Genomic DNA, 17488 nt, shown 5'->3' with positions numbered 1-17488 from the left:
CACCATGAGGTGGTGGCTGCCACCTTGTGCCACCACCGACCGCCACAAGGGTGGTTGTGTGTGTGTGTTATTTTGTGTGTGTGTGTTCGTTGGATATTGTCTGTATAATTTTAATTTGGCCGAAATAATCAAGGAAATCTATCACCACCACCGTGAGGTGGTGGCCGCCGCCGCGAGCCGCCGTTGACCACCACTACATGAGGTGGTAGTGGGTGGTGCTTGACTTAATTAACATTAATTAACCTAAAAACTTAACAAATGGACTAATTGGAATGCGATTGGGTTGGAAACCCTAATTAGGGTTTAGAAAACCCTAATTTTGGATATGTTAATTTGGAATTGTCGGGACCCACATGTTTGGATCATTGGATTGGAATTATGGATTAATCCCGACCACATTGTATGGTTGACCTAGTAGAGTGATGACCTTAATGGATTAAGTCCTTAATGGGTTAAGCGAGAACACTTAACCCTAATCGTCATTTCATGTGAAAAACCCTAATTAGGTTTGGGTTTTTGTTGGCCCATTTCTTGGACTAAGTTGTTATGGGCCTTCATGGTCAAGTGGGAATAGGTTTATGGACTAAGGAAATTATTGGGCTTTAGGATGAGGTCCATTGGAAAGGATAGAGCCCAATTTGTAAAATTAGGCCATAGATGGGCCATTATTGGGCCTTGATGATTATGAGATATTGGACCATCAGAAAGCCAAGTGTTGAGACTAGAATAAATGGTTGGGCCTTAGGGTAAGACCATGTAGAGGTTTGGGCCCGATTTGGGAAATTGGGCCATATGTTGGTCTTTGATTCATTGTTTGACTTATGGGCCTTTGGAGTGTAAGTTTAGGCCTTAGGATTGAATCAAGCTAGGTTAGGGTTAAAGTAGCCTTTTTACCCCAATCATGGACTTATGGTTATGTATTGGAACCTAATTAATAATTGGGTATTGTTTTGATGTTGACAGTTCAAGAATCTGTCGACTAGCAACTAGTGTTTTATCCACAGGACTTCAGCAGTGCTAGGTGATTCTCTTCATTGTTTGTATGGGTCGAAGGTACCAATGTTGGCCCATTTGGTTTATGTATTGTAGGAAGATACAGGGGTTAGCCCTAGGCATTATGTATGAAAGACTAAGAGGCGGCTCCTGGCACACTGTATGCTATTATGTATGGTAGGAATACCCGGGGATGAGCCCTAGGCATTATGTATGAAAGACCAGGAGGTGGCTCATGGCACACTGTATGCTAATTAGCTAAGTAGAGTAGTATGTATGCTAGTTGTCTTTGTGAAGATTGCACAGAAGACCAGGAAGTGGCTCTTGGAACTTGTTTATAAGACTGAAAGGGTGGCCCTGGCTTGGCAAGAAAGACCATGTGGTAGCTCGTGGCATAATGGCAAGATTATTAAAACATCCCAAAAATACAGTCCAAAATTTTCATTTTAAATCATTAATAAAACCATAATTATAAAAACATCACATCAAGTTATAAGTCATTTTTCTCAAAACATCATAACCATCTTTCAAATATATTAGAGTAAAAACATCCCAGACTACATAAATGGTGTGTGCATTGCAGTCATCCCAATCTCTTCCCCTTGCTACTGGAAGTACCTGAAACCAAAACTGAAAACTGTAAACACAAAGCTTAGTGCGTCTTCCCAAGCTACCACATACCATACACATAATCACATAGACTGCCCCCCGCCTCTTCCTTGGGCCCCGCCCGGCATCAGACAGAGTCCGACATTAAGCTCCTCCTGGCATCGAGCCTTGCTCGGTATACAGATCTATTTCTACCAGGCCCCGCCTGTCTCTGGGCCCGACCATCTATACACATACAAACAATAACATATAATCATACTAGCACATAAAAAATCATACACAATACTATATACCCTCTTCCTAAGGCCTTGTTAATTATGGGCCCCTCCCCTACTCTGCTGATAATGAGATATGGAACCCTGTCCAATCTCAGCTAGTGGTGAGATACGGGACCCCGCCCACACTCACCTCCCTACTAGGAACATACAAGTATCATAAAGACAAAAAGTATAACTAAACATGCATTCCTTCATCGGGTACACCCGACATCGAGCCGTAGTTCGGAAACATACATATAACCTTCCTCAGGCCCCGCCTGACATCGGACTTTAGTCTGGAACATACTGATACCATAACCTACCCATTCATAACATACTTAGATAATACTAAGATATGGGCCCAACCCATACTTAGCTACTAATCATAAACAAGTATAAGATACATGCCCATCCTACACTTAGCTACTCTATACGGGATGGCATTGGTGTCTTTGACCCGTTCCCACAGGAGAAAACTCACCTGACAAGCTAACTGTTGAATCCTACGAATAGACCTCTCTTTGCTAGCTAGAAGATCCTGGAACTGCTGATCTCTCGACTCCCCGAGCTACTAATCATCATACAAATTAGATAAGTCTGAGATTCTAATACCTTAACCATAGATCCTCACTGGGGTAGAAGACCATTCCACCCCTCACATACTCTTGTCCAAGTATAGACTCTACTCAACATTTTTAACCCTTTCCATCCTTCATAACCCCCATGGTCAACCTTGGTCAAAATTATGGTCAAAGTTAACGTCCAGTCAAAGTCAACACTCCCAATTGACTCAACTCATTGATTCTTCCTCCTGACTCGCCGAGTTTCCTCGCTACTCATAGTCGTGGCAGAACGAGTCAACTCGTCGAGTCTATCTTCAGACTCATCGAGTTCTTCCCTGTACAAAATCGGGACAAATCGACTAAACTCGTCGAGTCCCTCTGTCTGTTTGGGATATCTTAAAGGATTATTCCCCCACTCTTTAGATCCAAGATTCATGTTTCTCTACATAATGTAGATGCCCTTTTAAGGGTAAAGTTTCCAACTTTACCCATTAATAGTCCTTCTTAATGGGTTTAGCTAAAACCCTAGTTCTCTAGGACATAGATCTTGGTCCAAAAGTCCTAATACTCCAAACCAAACCATACCAACATAGATTTATGCCTTAGACATCATTTTCACATGTAAAGCTCCTAACTTTCCTTCCATGCATGGCCTTTTAGGGATCAAAAGGCCATAATAACACCTTAAAGCTTGCATGGGGATTTCATGGTCATAAAGTTTGCACCTTTATGCCATGAAGCCCCTTCTAGACCCGAGATCTGAAAGGTAGATCACTTGGGACGTCCATATCCCAAGGACTAAGCTTCTTGGACCAAAAACCCCCATAAAGTGAAAAGAAGGAGATCTATTAAGCTACTAAGCAAGGTTGAGGCTTGCTTACCAGAAAATGAAAAGGATGAGATGTTGTTTCTAGATCTACTAACTTCCTTCTGAATCTCTAAGCTCCTCTTCTTCTTCACAAGCTTCAAAACCCAATGTTCACTAAAAATTGCTTACAAGCATTAAGGTTTCGAGATCTAGGGTTTGGACAATGTAGGCTGGAGATAGGGACAAAACCCTAAGTCATAAAGTGTTTAAATAGGGTACAACATCCCGAATTTAGGGTTTCCCAAACCCATTCCAACTCATCGAGTTAGTCCTCTCAGACTCATCGAATTGGTCTTCCAAAAACACTTGTGACCATCGTTACTACTCATCGAGTTATCACCCTTGAATTCGACGAGTTGACTTCTTGTTTGGAGATTTCTTTCCTCATTTAGCCCTCTGGTTTCTGGGTCTTACAACTCTGTTCAACACATATAATCTTTACTGATTATGATATATGTATGGCTCATGGTTATGTATGATAGTATGTGATTTATGTGCTTATGTGCTAGACAATATCCAGTTAAAAGAGACCTAATGGTTTGGCCAACACCAAGATATCATAGCCAGTATGTTAACATGTATGGTATGTGGTATTGGGGAACTCACTAAGAATTGTGCTTTCGGTTTTCAGTATTGGTTTCAGGTACCTCTAGTTTTCAAATAAAGGAGCTCGGGAAGATCGCAGTTCATACACCTACGCGTTCTGCAATATGTGATTTTTGGGAATTAACTCTAATAAATGTTTTATTTTAAAATGATTTTCAATGTCTGAACCCAGTTACAAATGTGTTCTAGTTATATTAAAAATGAAATTTTTGGTCCTGAATTTTGGGATGTTACAGTGGTGAAATTGGTAAATTGTCATTTACCTACCTTTAAATAGTTTATAACTAGATTACGGCATCCCTTTTCTAAATTATGAATTATTTAGTTGGATCCTATCCTTAATATTTCATTTGGGTGTTATATTAAGGATTATTCTTATCTAATTAAAACTTGTCCTTCTTATTTTCATATGTTAACTTCCAACAATGCTTATGGTTCCTCCAACAACTTCCCGCTCTTGAGCATATGCTCGAATGTCACCTTTGATGGCACCAATTACAATGATTGGATGTGAAACATCAAAATGGATTTACTCTTCGAGGACAAGGAGTATGTGCTAGAAAAAGAACTAGTCGAGATTGACGAAACTAAAGCTACTCATGAACAACTAGTTGGGTATAGGAGACATTGCAATGATGCTACCAAAGTGGCATGCATCATAGTAGATACTATGACTCTTTGAGATACAAATGTTCTAAAAGGATTCCTCGCCATATGAGATGAACAAGGACTTGATGGAAAAGTACCATCACCAAGCTCGTCAAGAGAGATACGATGTAGTAAAGTCCCTCATTACCAGCAAGATGAAGGATGGAGAGTCTGTAACGACCTACTTGCAACATATGCAACGATATGTGGATCGCTTGTTGAATCTCAATGTGAACTTCGATGAGGAATTGGCTATTGACATAGTCTTGCACTCAATGCCTAACTGTTATGATCAGTTCATCATGTCTTATCATTTGAACAGCCAAGAAACCACATTGACTCAACTTCAGAGCTTGTTGAGAACAGCTGAAATTGGAATGAAAGGAAAGAGTATTGTCTCCACTCCTGCTGCCGATCCTGTCTTGGCTATTGAGCAAGGAAAGGGGAAGAAGAGGAAAGGCCCTACTAAACATAATTGTAAGGGAAAGTCCCAAGCAGAGTCCTCAAGCAATGGACCCAAATGAAAAGCCAGTTCTGATGCTCCACCTACCTCTAATCCTAAGGAGGCTACTTGCTTTTACTGCCATGATAAGGGGAATTGGAAATGAAGCTGCTCTAAATACTTGCAAGACATAAAGGATGGAAAGTTGAAGCCAACCTCACAGGTATTTACATTATCCTATCCAGAAACTCATCGCATTCTAATTCTTGGATCCTTGACACAGGATGTGGTTTTCACATTTGTTAGGACTTGCAGGGGCTAAAAAGAAGTTGGGATGTGGAGCATGAGAAGATGAACCTAATTATAGGCAATAGGATATCGTCACCTATTACCAAGATTGGTTTTTATTCTTTAGTGCTTAGCAGTGGGTTATGTTTGGATTTGAACAATTGTTGCTATTCATAAAAAATGATGAGAAACATCATTTCATTTTATGGTTTATATAGACAGGGTTTTGATATTCTTTTAATAATGAGAATGGTTCTATTTATGCTTATAAAAATGGTGTATTTTATTTTGAAGCATTACCTTTTGCTAGAGTGTATAAAACTGTGATGGTTTTATATAATTTAGGTAATAGTGTTTTGTAAATTGATTCGTCTAATGGTGTGGAAAAAGCATGGTTGTGGTATTGTCGTCTTGGACATTTCAACAAGAAACGCATTGCCCAACTCCCAAAGGATGGAGTGTTGGAATCATTTTACTTAAGGTCAGATGATATATGTAAATCTTGTTTTCTTGGAAAGATGACTAAATCACCTTTCACTGGTTCTTGTGAAAGAGGTGAAGAATTGTTGGGTCTCATACACACAGATGTGTGTGGGCCCTTCAAATCCACCAAAAGGGATGGAAATCGATTCTATGTGACTTTTACTAATGATTATAGCAGATATGGCTATATTTACTTAATCAATCATAAGTTAGAAACCTTTGAAAAGTTCAAAGAGTTCAAACGAGAATTCGAGAATTAATTGGTCAGCAAGATCAATATGCTTAGATCTGATAGAGGTGGTGATTATCTTAATGTCGATTTCTACGAATACCTCAAGGAATGTCGATTTTTTTTTTCACAATTAACACCTCCTAGGATGCCACAACTTAATACTGTGGATGATAGGCGTAATCGAACCTTGTTGGACATGGTTTGTTCCATGATGAGTTGAGCTTCATTTCCAATCTCATTATAGGGGTATTCCTTAGGGAGTGTCACCCATATTCGTAATCTTTTCCCAAAAAAGAAGGTTTCTATAACACTTCACAAGATGTGGACATGGAAGGTTTCGTCATTAGCACATATGAAGGGTTGGGGTTATGAAGCTTTCGTTAGATGAGAGACATATGAAAAGCTTGAACCTTGAAGTGAGAGATCTACTTTGATCGGCTACCTATAAAATTCCTTTGGATACTTGTTCTACCGACCTAGTGAAAATGTAGTCTTCGTAGCATGAAGGGGAGTCTTTCACGAGAGTGAGCTCATTTGCAAAGAGGATAGTGAGAGTACAATTGAATCTTGAATAAATTTAAGAGTCAAACAATGAAGGAAACTCTAATACTAGCACTCAACTTGAGGAAGAAATTCATGTTGAACCAGTTGACTAGTCATTCCCTCTTAGGTGTTCTAAAATGGAGTTACAGAATAAAAGATCCATTAGATCTTGAACAAGTAACAAAACTTGAAGAGAGAGAAAGTAGATCTGAGTTGATTTTTAGAGAGATAAAGTAGATCTAAACTCAAAAAATCGAATAAGCACGAAAACTTTCTTCTAATTCCCTTCCAAAACACGATTCAAGAATAAATCAGATGAAATAATGAGTAGAAGAAAACTCTAATAAGGAAAAAGCTTACACCAAAATTTAACCTAACGATTATTTCTAAGGAACATAAAATATTTACCATAAATATAAAACCAATGCCTTAATATAAAACCAATGCCTTAGAAGAGCTCAATAAAGAACTTCTACTGTAAAGGCACCATAGGGGATCATAAAACGATTAACCTTAAAAAGGCTTCCCTAAATAGCCAAACATACCAAATCAGTTTCAATATCTCAAATACTCAACAAGTCTTTGGCAATTTGGTGATGAAATCCATGGTGATATGTTCCCATTTCTACATGGGAACTTCCAAGGCTACAGCTTGTCATGCAGCCTCTGATGCTCAGCCACGACCATCCTGTAGGTTAAGCACCAATAACTCAATCTCAGATCCCGATACATCTTGGTGGCCTTCTGGTGTATAGAAAACCAGACGTATGAGCATCCTCTAATATTGTGTGCTTGATCCCACTAGAAAATGGAATCCATACCCGTCCGCACTAGGTCAACAATCCTCGGCTATCACTGAAAATTGTGTCGACCTCACCCTTAATCCTCTCCAGTTTCCAGTTCTCATTCTTAACTGCCTCTGTCTGTGCCTCTCTGATCAAATCCAACAGTGGGGAGTCAATGGATATCCTCATACAAAACTCCCCAACTGAAGACACAACCAACTTACAACTCAAAGCATCTTCTCACACCCCTGACCGAGGCGATCGAACATGCCGGGCTGTGCGACTAAGTTCATGGATCATAGGTAAACTAAATATAACGCACAAGTACAACAATAAAAAAATAACATTCATATTCCATCTTGATATTTGAATACAAAGTTTTTTTTACAAATAATAATGATACATGAATTGCCTTAACAGATACGCATATAATACAATAGAAAGTAAACTAGCTCACCTGTAATCCAATCCATCTTGAATGTTTGTTTAAAGATTTCCTAAGAATACATGTAGTTTTGAGGGTCAAAACAAGGCTGGTGAGTGTTACAGGTTTTCTGCTAAAAGGAGTAATACTTTTAATAAGATAAAAAATTCTTATCTTTGTATGAATAACAATAGTTGAAACAATGTTTACAATCCATACTTTAAACTTTGTTTGTAATAAATACTTGAAAGACAAAATGTATCTTTTGGATAAGTAAATCCATACTTTAAACTGTGTATGCAGTAAACATTTGAATATCCTTGAAAACCAAACTATCATGTTAAATAAGTAATTTCATACTTCAAATAGTTTTGAAAGTAACCCAGCCTATGGTAGTAGTGAGAGAGAGTGAGTGAGAGTGAGAGAGAGAGAGAGAGAGAGAGAAAGAGAGAGGTTCTAGTTAATGTTTATAGTGCGTCCTATACCCAATCTATATGACTTGAGTGTACCCCTTACAACGCTTCATTGGACGTTACAGTAAAATAGAAGACTCCTATCACCCGCTTCGATTGATATTGTTCGAGGTTTGTAGCTAGCAACCGCAGGTAGGGTTGTCAACCCCGTATAGATCTACACATTTGTATCTCGCTCCGAAGATCAATAGTTACAGTATTGTGGGTATGCTAAGTGTTTAGACTCAGCTAATGAATAACATCTAACTAAAAAGCCCTTAACTAAAAAGTTTTTGAATAACTCTCAGCCCTAACTTTATTGTGATTAAGTCACTAGACATATTGAATATAATTGTATAAGTTTTATAAAAATCCGAATATGTTTAGGATGTATGTACAAGTGTGATGTGCTCACTTTTATAAAAATGAATGTTTCAAATTAATGAACATATGTAGATGTATAAATGTTGTGTACTTAAAACATATACACAGGCATGCATAGTAATAATTTAAATCTTTGAGATACTACAAAATTTTACAACGTGTTTGTTATAATATACAATGTCACATAAAAATCATATTTTTTTATATCATTTAGTATTTGTTGTGTGAACTAATTATTTCATGATAAAATAGCCATAATATATATACGAAAACTTTATATGAGTTTATCTATAACAATATGATAAATTGTTAAATAATAATTTTTTAAACTAGATTTATTGTATTTTCGCATAAAAAGTAAATTGATTTGTATAAGCATATGTACCACCCCCCCCCCCCCCCCCCCCCGGGCGCGAAATAATTAAAATAAAAGGGGTCGTAAGCACCCACACATTCGTAGCGTGAATTCGAGTTGTTCGGAGCTTGTTAATTTTTGGGAAGCTCGACGTGACTTTGAAATACTTTTAGGACCGTTTCATAACAAATACAAACTATTGGGGGGTCATTTTGTAATTTAATTATCCAAAATAGGACTGCTTTTGGTAAAAATAATTTAAAGGAGGGTCTGAAATGGCTAATTTTATTCCAAGTTTGAAGATTGGGATTTATTTTGTTAAAAATAATCAAAGGAGGGGCTTTTTTTGAATAAATGACTCCGATATTCATGTATTGGGACTGGTTTCGAATAACTGTTTCAATAAGAGGGTAATTTGGTTATTTCATCAAAGTTGAATAAAGCTAGGGCTTTTATGAAAAGGAATCATGGAGTGTGTTAAGTGGTCCAAACTTATCAAAATTAGGGCTTTTAAGTCCCGTTCCCTTTTTGTTGACCGGGATAATAGAAAAAGGAATGGCAGTATAAACGAAGGCGACGAGAGGTGTGAAGGGGAAAGACGATCGGCAACGAAGGAAAGGGGGATACGGGAGCAACGAAATCAGATGGCGAGAAGGAATGTCCCAGGAGTGCGGCTACTACTCCGGACGTCATGGCCGATCACGAAGAGGGAGACGGCTCCGGTGCTTGGCCGAACCGAAGGAGGATAAGAGACGAAAGCAGCGAGGCACTCTCTTTCTCGTCCGGAGATTGCAGACTCATCGCATCCGAGTGGCATGCTCCGGTGGTGGTCTAGACCGAAGAACAGGAACGGTCCATGGTTGTCGCGAGCAGCAGCAGTGACGAGGTGAGACCTTCGGGGTCTGGAGTTGTTGGGGATAGAAGAGGAAGAAGGCGAGGGCGAAGGAGGTCTCGGTGTTGTTTGGTCGGCAATCGGGATGTTTCCCCCCTCGTTTTGACAGTTCCGATCAACAATAGGTAAGAAGTTTCTTTTGGGATTTTGTTTGTTTTAACATGAATCTATGGAATGACAGAAAATCGATAGGCTTAAGTGGGTGCTTGGTTTTGGTTCTTGACAAGATAGAAGGAAGGACGAGGGAGGGAGAGGGAATGTGGTGAATGGTGGTGGAGGTTGTAAACAGTGATGGGTCTGGCAGGGACGGGATGTCACAGGTCGTCTTCTTCTTTTTCTTATTTAGAATTTCGATTGTTTGTGAATCGGCAGTTGATGAGTAGAAGCAATATTTTCCTCATAGCTGTGTGTGAGCTGTGTGTGCAGGTGAAAAAAACGTGGGAAATAAAAGTATAGCGAAGTGCAAGAGTCCATTTCAATATATATCTAATGTGTGTTTATTTGATTTAATTGTGTGTGTATTTGTATAAATATGGAAATTTGTTCACAATTTCCTTTTTTTACATAATATTATGTAATATGCCTTTGTTTTTTATAATAATAGTAAATCTTTTTTTTATTATTATTAATTTACATCCAATTTAAGTTTTCTATCGTCAATTATAGCAACGTACTTTCTTCCAATGCAAAAATGCAGTTATTGATTTACGAATATATATTTTTTGTTTATATTTTATATGGCCATCATATATGTACATAAATTCACAATACATCAAATTTATTTGATTTTATATAGTAATCTGTTTAAAGGTTAAGGGTGCGTTTAGTTGTAGAAAAATGGGTTGTTTTCCGGAAAAAATTTTCAAAAAAAAATGAGAATTTTGAAAACACGTTTAGTTCGTCTATTTTTCTAAATTTTTCACGGAAAATAAAAATTTTCCGTTTTCTAAAATTACAAAGAAGTTGCAAAATTTTAGAAAACTGAATCATTGTTTTCCACATTTTTCTAATTCTAAATTTTTTCTAAAATATAAACACACACCCACTTCACCCCATCCACCTCTACCTACCCCCACACACACACATACATACCCACCCCCACACACATACACCAAACCACAAACACACACACATACATACATACCCACTCACACACACACCAACCCACACACACAAACATACATACCCCCCCCCCCCCCCCACACACACACACACCCACCCACCCACAAACACACACACACACATACATACATACCCACACACACACACACCCACCTACAAACACACACATACATATATACCCACCCACCCACACCAACTCACACACATACACATACACATACATATCCACCCACACACACACGTACACACACACATACACCCCCCTCCCCCCCCCCCCCCCCCCCCACACACACACACACACATACATACCCACCCGCACACACACACACATACATACCCACCCATACACAAACACACACACACACCAACCCACACATATACACATACATACCCACCCACCCACACACAAACCCACACCTACCCACATCCCTACCCTTACAGACACATACACACACAAAACTATACCTACCCCCAGAAACACACACTCGCACCCCCACCCACCCAACACCACCACGACAATCACCGACCTACCATCACCACCACCACCATCACTAACCCGTCACTAGCACCACTACCACCGTTGCCGCCACCATCACCACCACTGACACAATTGCCGCCGCCACCACCATCGTCTGTCATCATCAGCACCGTCGTCGACCCGCTACCGTCACCGCCCCCACCCACACCCTACCACCGCTACCGTTTTTTAAAAATAAAAACCGATAGAAAAGTACACAATTAAACACGTTTTCTAATTTTCTAAAACTGAAAATGAATAAGTTTAACTAAATGCGTTTTCTAAATTATTCAATGAAAAATGAAAACGAAAAACGAAAATCAAAAAGGGAAAACAAAAAACGGAAAATAAAAATTGTTTTTCCGTAATTAAACGCAACCTAAAGTTTCCTCAACTTCTATTAAACTATTTCTTATAATTATTTAATCATGTCTTGCATAGCTAATAATACGGTTTACTAGTTTTGTCAAAAATTGTTTTCGTCGTTTATTAGGTTTACCACATACCAAATTTCAACTACATAATATCATTATCATTACGTGTTATATATATATAACTATATTTAGTATGGAGCTATTCCAATTTGTACAAGAAATTTATTTATCAACCTCAAAACAGTTAACATACATGTACTCCCCAAAATATAAAATCTAAAAAGTACGAGGCTAAAGAACTCACATAAATCGGATATATATATATATATATATATATATATATATATATATATATATATATATATATATATATATATATATATATATATATATATATATATATATATATATATATAGGGTAAAGTGAATATACCTAACAACCTTATATAAGCTTAGGTACCTAACCTCATCAAATTACGTCATTTTGCATTAAATTTTCATTGCAATCATCCAAGGTTCTTAAACTTCATCCCTAAACTTTATTTACTTCAAAAAAAATTGGAAATTCATCATTATATTTCTCCTCCATTCTTTCGTTTGTAGCGATAGGATATAAAGCTCATCAGGTGGTATTCGATAGAAAGACGTGATATAAAAGAAAGATATTGGTGAAAGTCCAAAGATTTTGGAAGCAATCAAGTTATGAGGTTGAAGTTTAAGAACCTTAGGCAATTACAATATAAATATCATACAAACCGATGTCGTATTATGGAGTTAGGTACCTAAGCTTATATAAGGTTGTTAGGTATATTCACTTTTCCCATATATATATATATATATATATATATATATATATATATATATATATATATATATATATATATATATATATATATATATATATATATATATATATATATATATATATATATATATATATATATATATATTGTGTTATTGTATGCATAAATACGTAGCATTCACTTTCTTAATTTACCAAAAATTTACTAATTAGGAAACACAAGTTTAATTAATAAAAAAGTTTCGAATTTTTAGATATATTTGATTTTCTTAATTTTGAATTTTCATTTTTTTAAATTAATTCGATTATAATTGTAAGATAATTCTATTAGAATGATATTCTATGAGAATGTCAAGTTATCTATTCTGACAAAATAAATGTTTTCAATGAATAGATATTTTGAAGACAAACAATTGAAGAATAAAAAACAAAAAACACATTATTTCTTATAAAATATGGGTAACAATTGCTAAGAATTACATTTATTTTTAAAGAATAAAACTAAAAAACAATCAAAACGGGAAAGAAAACATTAAAATCTAACAACAACTAATAAATTCTAATAGAATAATGTGGTCAGTTTCAATTTTGTGGTCTGTTCTTCAAGCATCAACTTCTTTGATTTCAACACAATTGGAATTCATCATTCCATTCAAATAGAATTGGAATCTCACCAATATCATCAATTGAATCATCTACGTTAGCAACCGTGACAATGATGTTATCATCCAACAATGATTTCGTGTAGTGCGATGCAAATGTGCAACAACCACGATGTTAGCAACCGTAACAATGAATTCGAGCCTTCGAGATTGGAGATGTGACTCATGAAATCCAAAATGCTTACTGTTGTTACCTGAGTTAGACACATGAAACCCCAAGTGTAAAATCGATATCAAAATCTCATCTAAAAATAACTCCATATAAAAAAATGCTCATTGGGGACTTTCATCAAACAGGTAGCATGCATATATTTTATTCAATAGTAGTAGCATTTTTTCCACCGAATCAAAAACTAAAATAGAAAATACAAACATCAAAGCAAATCAAATCTGCTTCTTTTCGATTTCAATTAGCAACGTTCTTGACAAAATCCATTGTTTTCAATTCGAATAAACAACAATCAAAACAAATTGAGAGAAGCAAAGAAGCATGATGATGGCTTCAAAGAGAAAAAGGTATTTTTTTCAAGAACTCAATACGATTAATATGTTTTTCTTCAATGCAAAATAAGAAATTGAATTCAAGAACATACCTTAGTTTGGCTCTTATCTGGATACTTGTGTTGTTGGCGAACATGGTTACCACAAGAAAATTCTCGTGATGAATGATTGTCGCCGATGGTGGAGAGGGGGGAGGAAGAAACGACAATCACGATATTATGTGAGGGATGTGAGGCGTAAGAGGAATAACAAAATATGGATTTAAAGGAAAGCAATCTAATATTTTAGGGATTAATTAAATTTTTATTTAATTAACAAAATTAATTAACAGGTAAGATTATATATCCTTATTTAAGGTTTTGAAATGTTTGATCCACATTTATGCATACAATAACATAATATTTTGTTTAAACAAATGAACCTAGTTCTCTCTCTCTCTCTCTCTCTCTCTATATATATATATATATATATATATATATATATACACACACACACACACTAGCCGTTTACGCATGCTAAGCGACGGGTGCAAATAGTTTTTTTTCTTTAGAAATTAGTTTCTAAGGCGATGCATCAATAAATAGTTAGGAAGATAATTGTTAACTTTCACTAAATAGTTTGTTGTTTCAAAAAGTTGCATATTAAAATGAGTAACCAATGTATCAACGAAGAGTTTCATTCAAAAAATAGTTTCATTTCGGTTTTAGGTCTTTGTTTTAGGTGAATTCTTGTGGATTGTGGATAGTAAAGTGGAAGGATCGGGGTGTGTAAAAATCTAAAAGTAACGAAGACACATCTAAAATCATTAGTAGATAATATGATTAATCAGAAAATTATAGCACTCTTTATGATCAATTAAGTATTCATATATACAACTCGTCTCTTTGTTTATTCCCTTTAGATGTTTATCGAATATTATTAGATTGTGTACCTACATTACATTACTCGAATATTGTTAGCTTGTGATTCTACATTAGTGATTGCAACTCCTTTTATAATGTTGTCAAGGATTTTAATTATAAATTTATCGAAAAATTTTACATGTACATTTTTCTTTATATAATATAGTATTGTTATCTTACAAATTAAAAAGTTATCAGTTTATTTAAAAATTTGAAAATTTGCTTTAATCGTAAAATATATAGAAATTTGTTTTAAATAAACATGAACTTTTTTGTTTAACGGCAAAACGTTTTTATTTTAGTTATGATAAATGGGTACCTATGCCGATAATAATTCATGATAATAAAGCATATACACAAAACTCTAAATTTTAATTATAAATGTTTACTCGGTGGTAATTGGTAAATTTCAGTATGTTAATAAACATTTGAAATGGTCAACCCTAACAATCCCAACAATGCTTACAAAACTTGTAATGTTATCTTATTTTATAAGAGTTTTCAAATTAAATTAATGTTTTTCCAAAATGATTAACACCTTTAAGAGATATTATACCTCTAACGATAAAACTCCATAATATTATATTCTCTTTTTTGTATATATTGACCTAGATGCAACATAATTATTTTTAAATTATAATTTATTTTTTACTGGAATTTGTCCTACTATTATGCAGTAGTGTACATCATTTGAATACAATCAAAAGACAAAAAAAAAAAAAAAAAAAAAAAAATGAAGCTCATAAAATATTAAAAACCACCTGTGCTAGTGGCAATATTAATAATACTAAAGACATTTTGTTAAGAAAAAAATACATAAGATGATTTTTTTTTTCCATTTCTCATCGAATCCTTTCAATATCAAAGCTTAACACATCCCCTCATGCCTTTCTTGCCTACTTGCTCCCAATTTAAGATGAAAAGGCCAATGAATTCATAAAGCATCATCTCCATGGAAATGTACGAAATCATTTTTTTGGGAGAAATCATGGCACCTAGTAATAACAAAAAGTACAATCCTATTTCAAATACATGTTAGTAGCCAATTTGAGATTAGAATGCAATATCTATAACATTCCATATATGGTATAAGTTTATCGCAAAAACTTATATTTTTTGAAAAACATTGCATCAAACCTAGTAATACTAATAATAGACAAAAAAACATTTTTTAAAGTACAATGTCATTTCAAGTACATCCTGGTAGTTATTTTGAAAATAGAATGCCATTACAAGTATATTACCATTTCTATAACTTACACACAATCACACACACACACACACATTTCGCATACATACATACAATCACATGCACACATATTCACATACATAGACATAGTCACATACACACATAACATCCTACTTTTATGAGCAACAAAATGATAAATAAGCATTAGATGTGTATAAATTTAATAATTAATTTTTGAAGTTTAACACAAAAATATGAGAATAGAAAGATGTAGCGTTTTCATACTTATTACCTTTTAAGTCGACAAACCAAACCTTCTTGTAGGACTATCCGAAAAATGCCATTTGTTTTTCTAAGTCTGTAAAGTTCTGCAAGTTAATCTAATAAAAAAGTTAGAAAATTCTTTTTTTGTAAAATAATTGTATAAATATGCCAAAACACAATAACTTAAAAATAATTTTGAAGTAGGAGCATTAATACACATTTTATCATCAATTTTGAGTAAGCTCTTTTTCATGTTTACCCATCTCTTCTTTTTGTCAACCGATGATAATGACATTGTAAAAATGTTAATTTCACATGGAATAAGACATTATATGGCAAACTTCAGCAAGACATGCTTCTCTAAGTTAGAAGAAGTTGGTTTTCTAGACAATAATTTGTAGTGACCTGAAATACTTGGTATCAATAAAGGGTTATGTTAAATTCCTTTATCTATTGTTTTCCAAGCCAATAACAGCATATTAATGCGTCGCTCTTTGCAATTTTTTTGCTTTATCGATTTAGCATTGTGTTGATTAATCATGCGAATATGATCTTCCGTCTATAGCGTCAAGGACCATCTAGCAGTCAAGCTCAAAGAAAAGGTAGCACGACATTTGACCAAATTAACCCTGTAACATAAGTACCTGAATGTTCATATTCTATATTCCAAGAAAAAAAAGAGAATCTACATGATTCTTTACAATGCATTTCCATCAGTTTGAATAACAAAAATTAGCAACATAGATTAATATATATGTTAGTTAAAGCATCTTACTTTCGATTCTTGTTACCAAAGCATTGTACTTTTTTTTTTTTTTTTTTTTCTTACTAAGACATTGTACTATCTCAAATCTACACATTTATAACATTACAAGATCCATCAGTTAATCGACATAAACCTCATCTCTTGATAAAAATTTTAGATCTCCAACAACCTAAACATTGATCACCCAAAACAATGATTGGTTAAATCATGGGGAAAATCAAATCAAACGTGTTGGTTGAAGCCACAGTCACAATTCTTTAGTCAACACCACACCACACCATACCACATTTCTCCTCTCATTTTGCATAATATTATAAAAATAAACAAATGACCTAATTGTATCCGGGAGCTGAAAAACAAAAAAAATATATATATTATTAGAATAAATGTGAACTTTATCGTATAAAGCCTAAGAGATACCCCAAACTCAACCGACTAAAACATACACAAAATATAATAAATAGCACCACTATACCACACCAAACATTACTCCAAGAGATCTGTCAAAAATATTTAAATTATAACTTAGTAAATCAAATTTAAATGTTCTTTCTAGAAACAAATA

General features: G+C 35.0%; 1 protein-coding gene across 1 annotated transcript; it reads left to right on the top strand.

Moving 5' to 3' along the window:
- Window positions 1-4615: 4615 nt before the first annotated feature.
- Window positions 4616-5068, top strand: LOC145040951 (uncharacterized). The gene has a single exon (XM_078988835.1). The coding sequence runs from the start codon at window positions 4616-4618 to the stop codon at window positions 5066-5068; it is 453 nt and encodes a 150-aa protein (XP_078844961.1).
- The last annotated feature ends 12420 nt before the right edge of the window (window positions 5069-17488 follow it).

Source organism: Lactuca saligna, chromosome 4 (genome assembly GCF_052625555.1).
Source record: "Lactuca saligna cultivar CGN05327 chromosome 4, ASM5262555v1, whole genome shotgun sequence".
Taxonomy (NCBI): Eukaryota; Viridiplantae; Streptophyta; class Magnoliopsida; order Asterales; family Asteraceae; genus Lactuca; species Lactuca saligna.
This window is presented reverse-complemented; position numbering and strand designations above follow the sequence as displayed.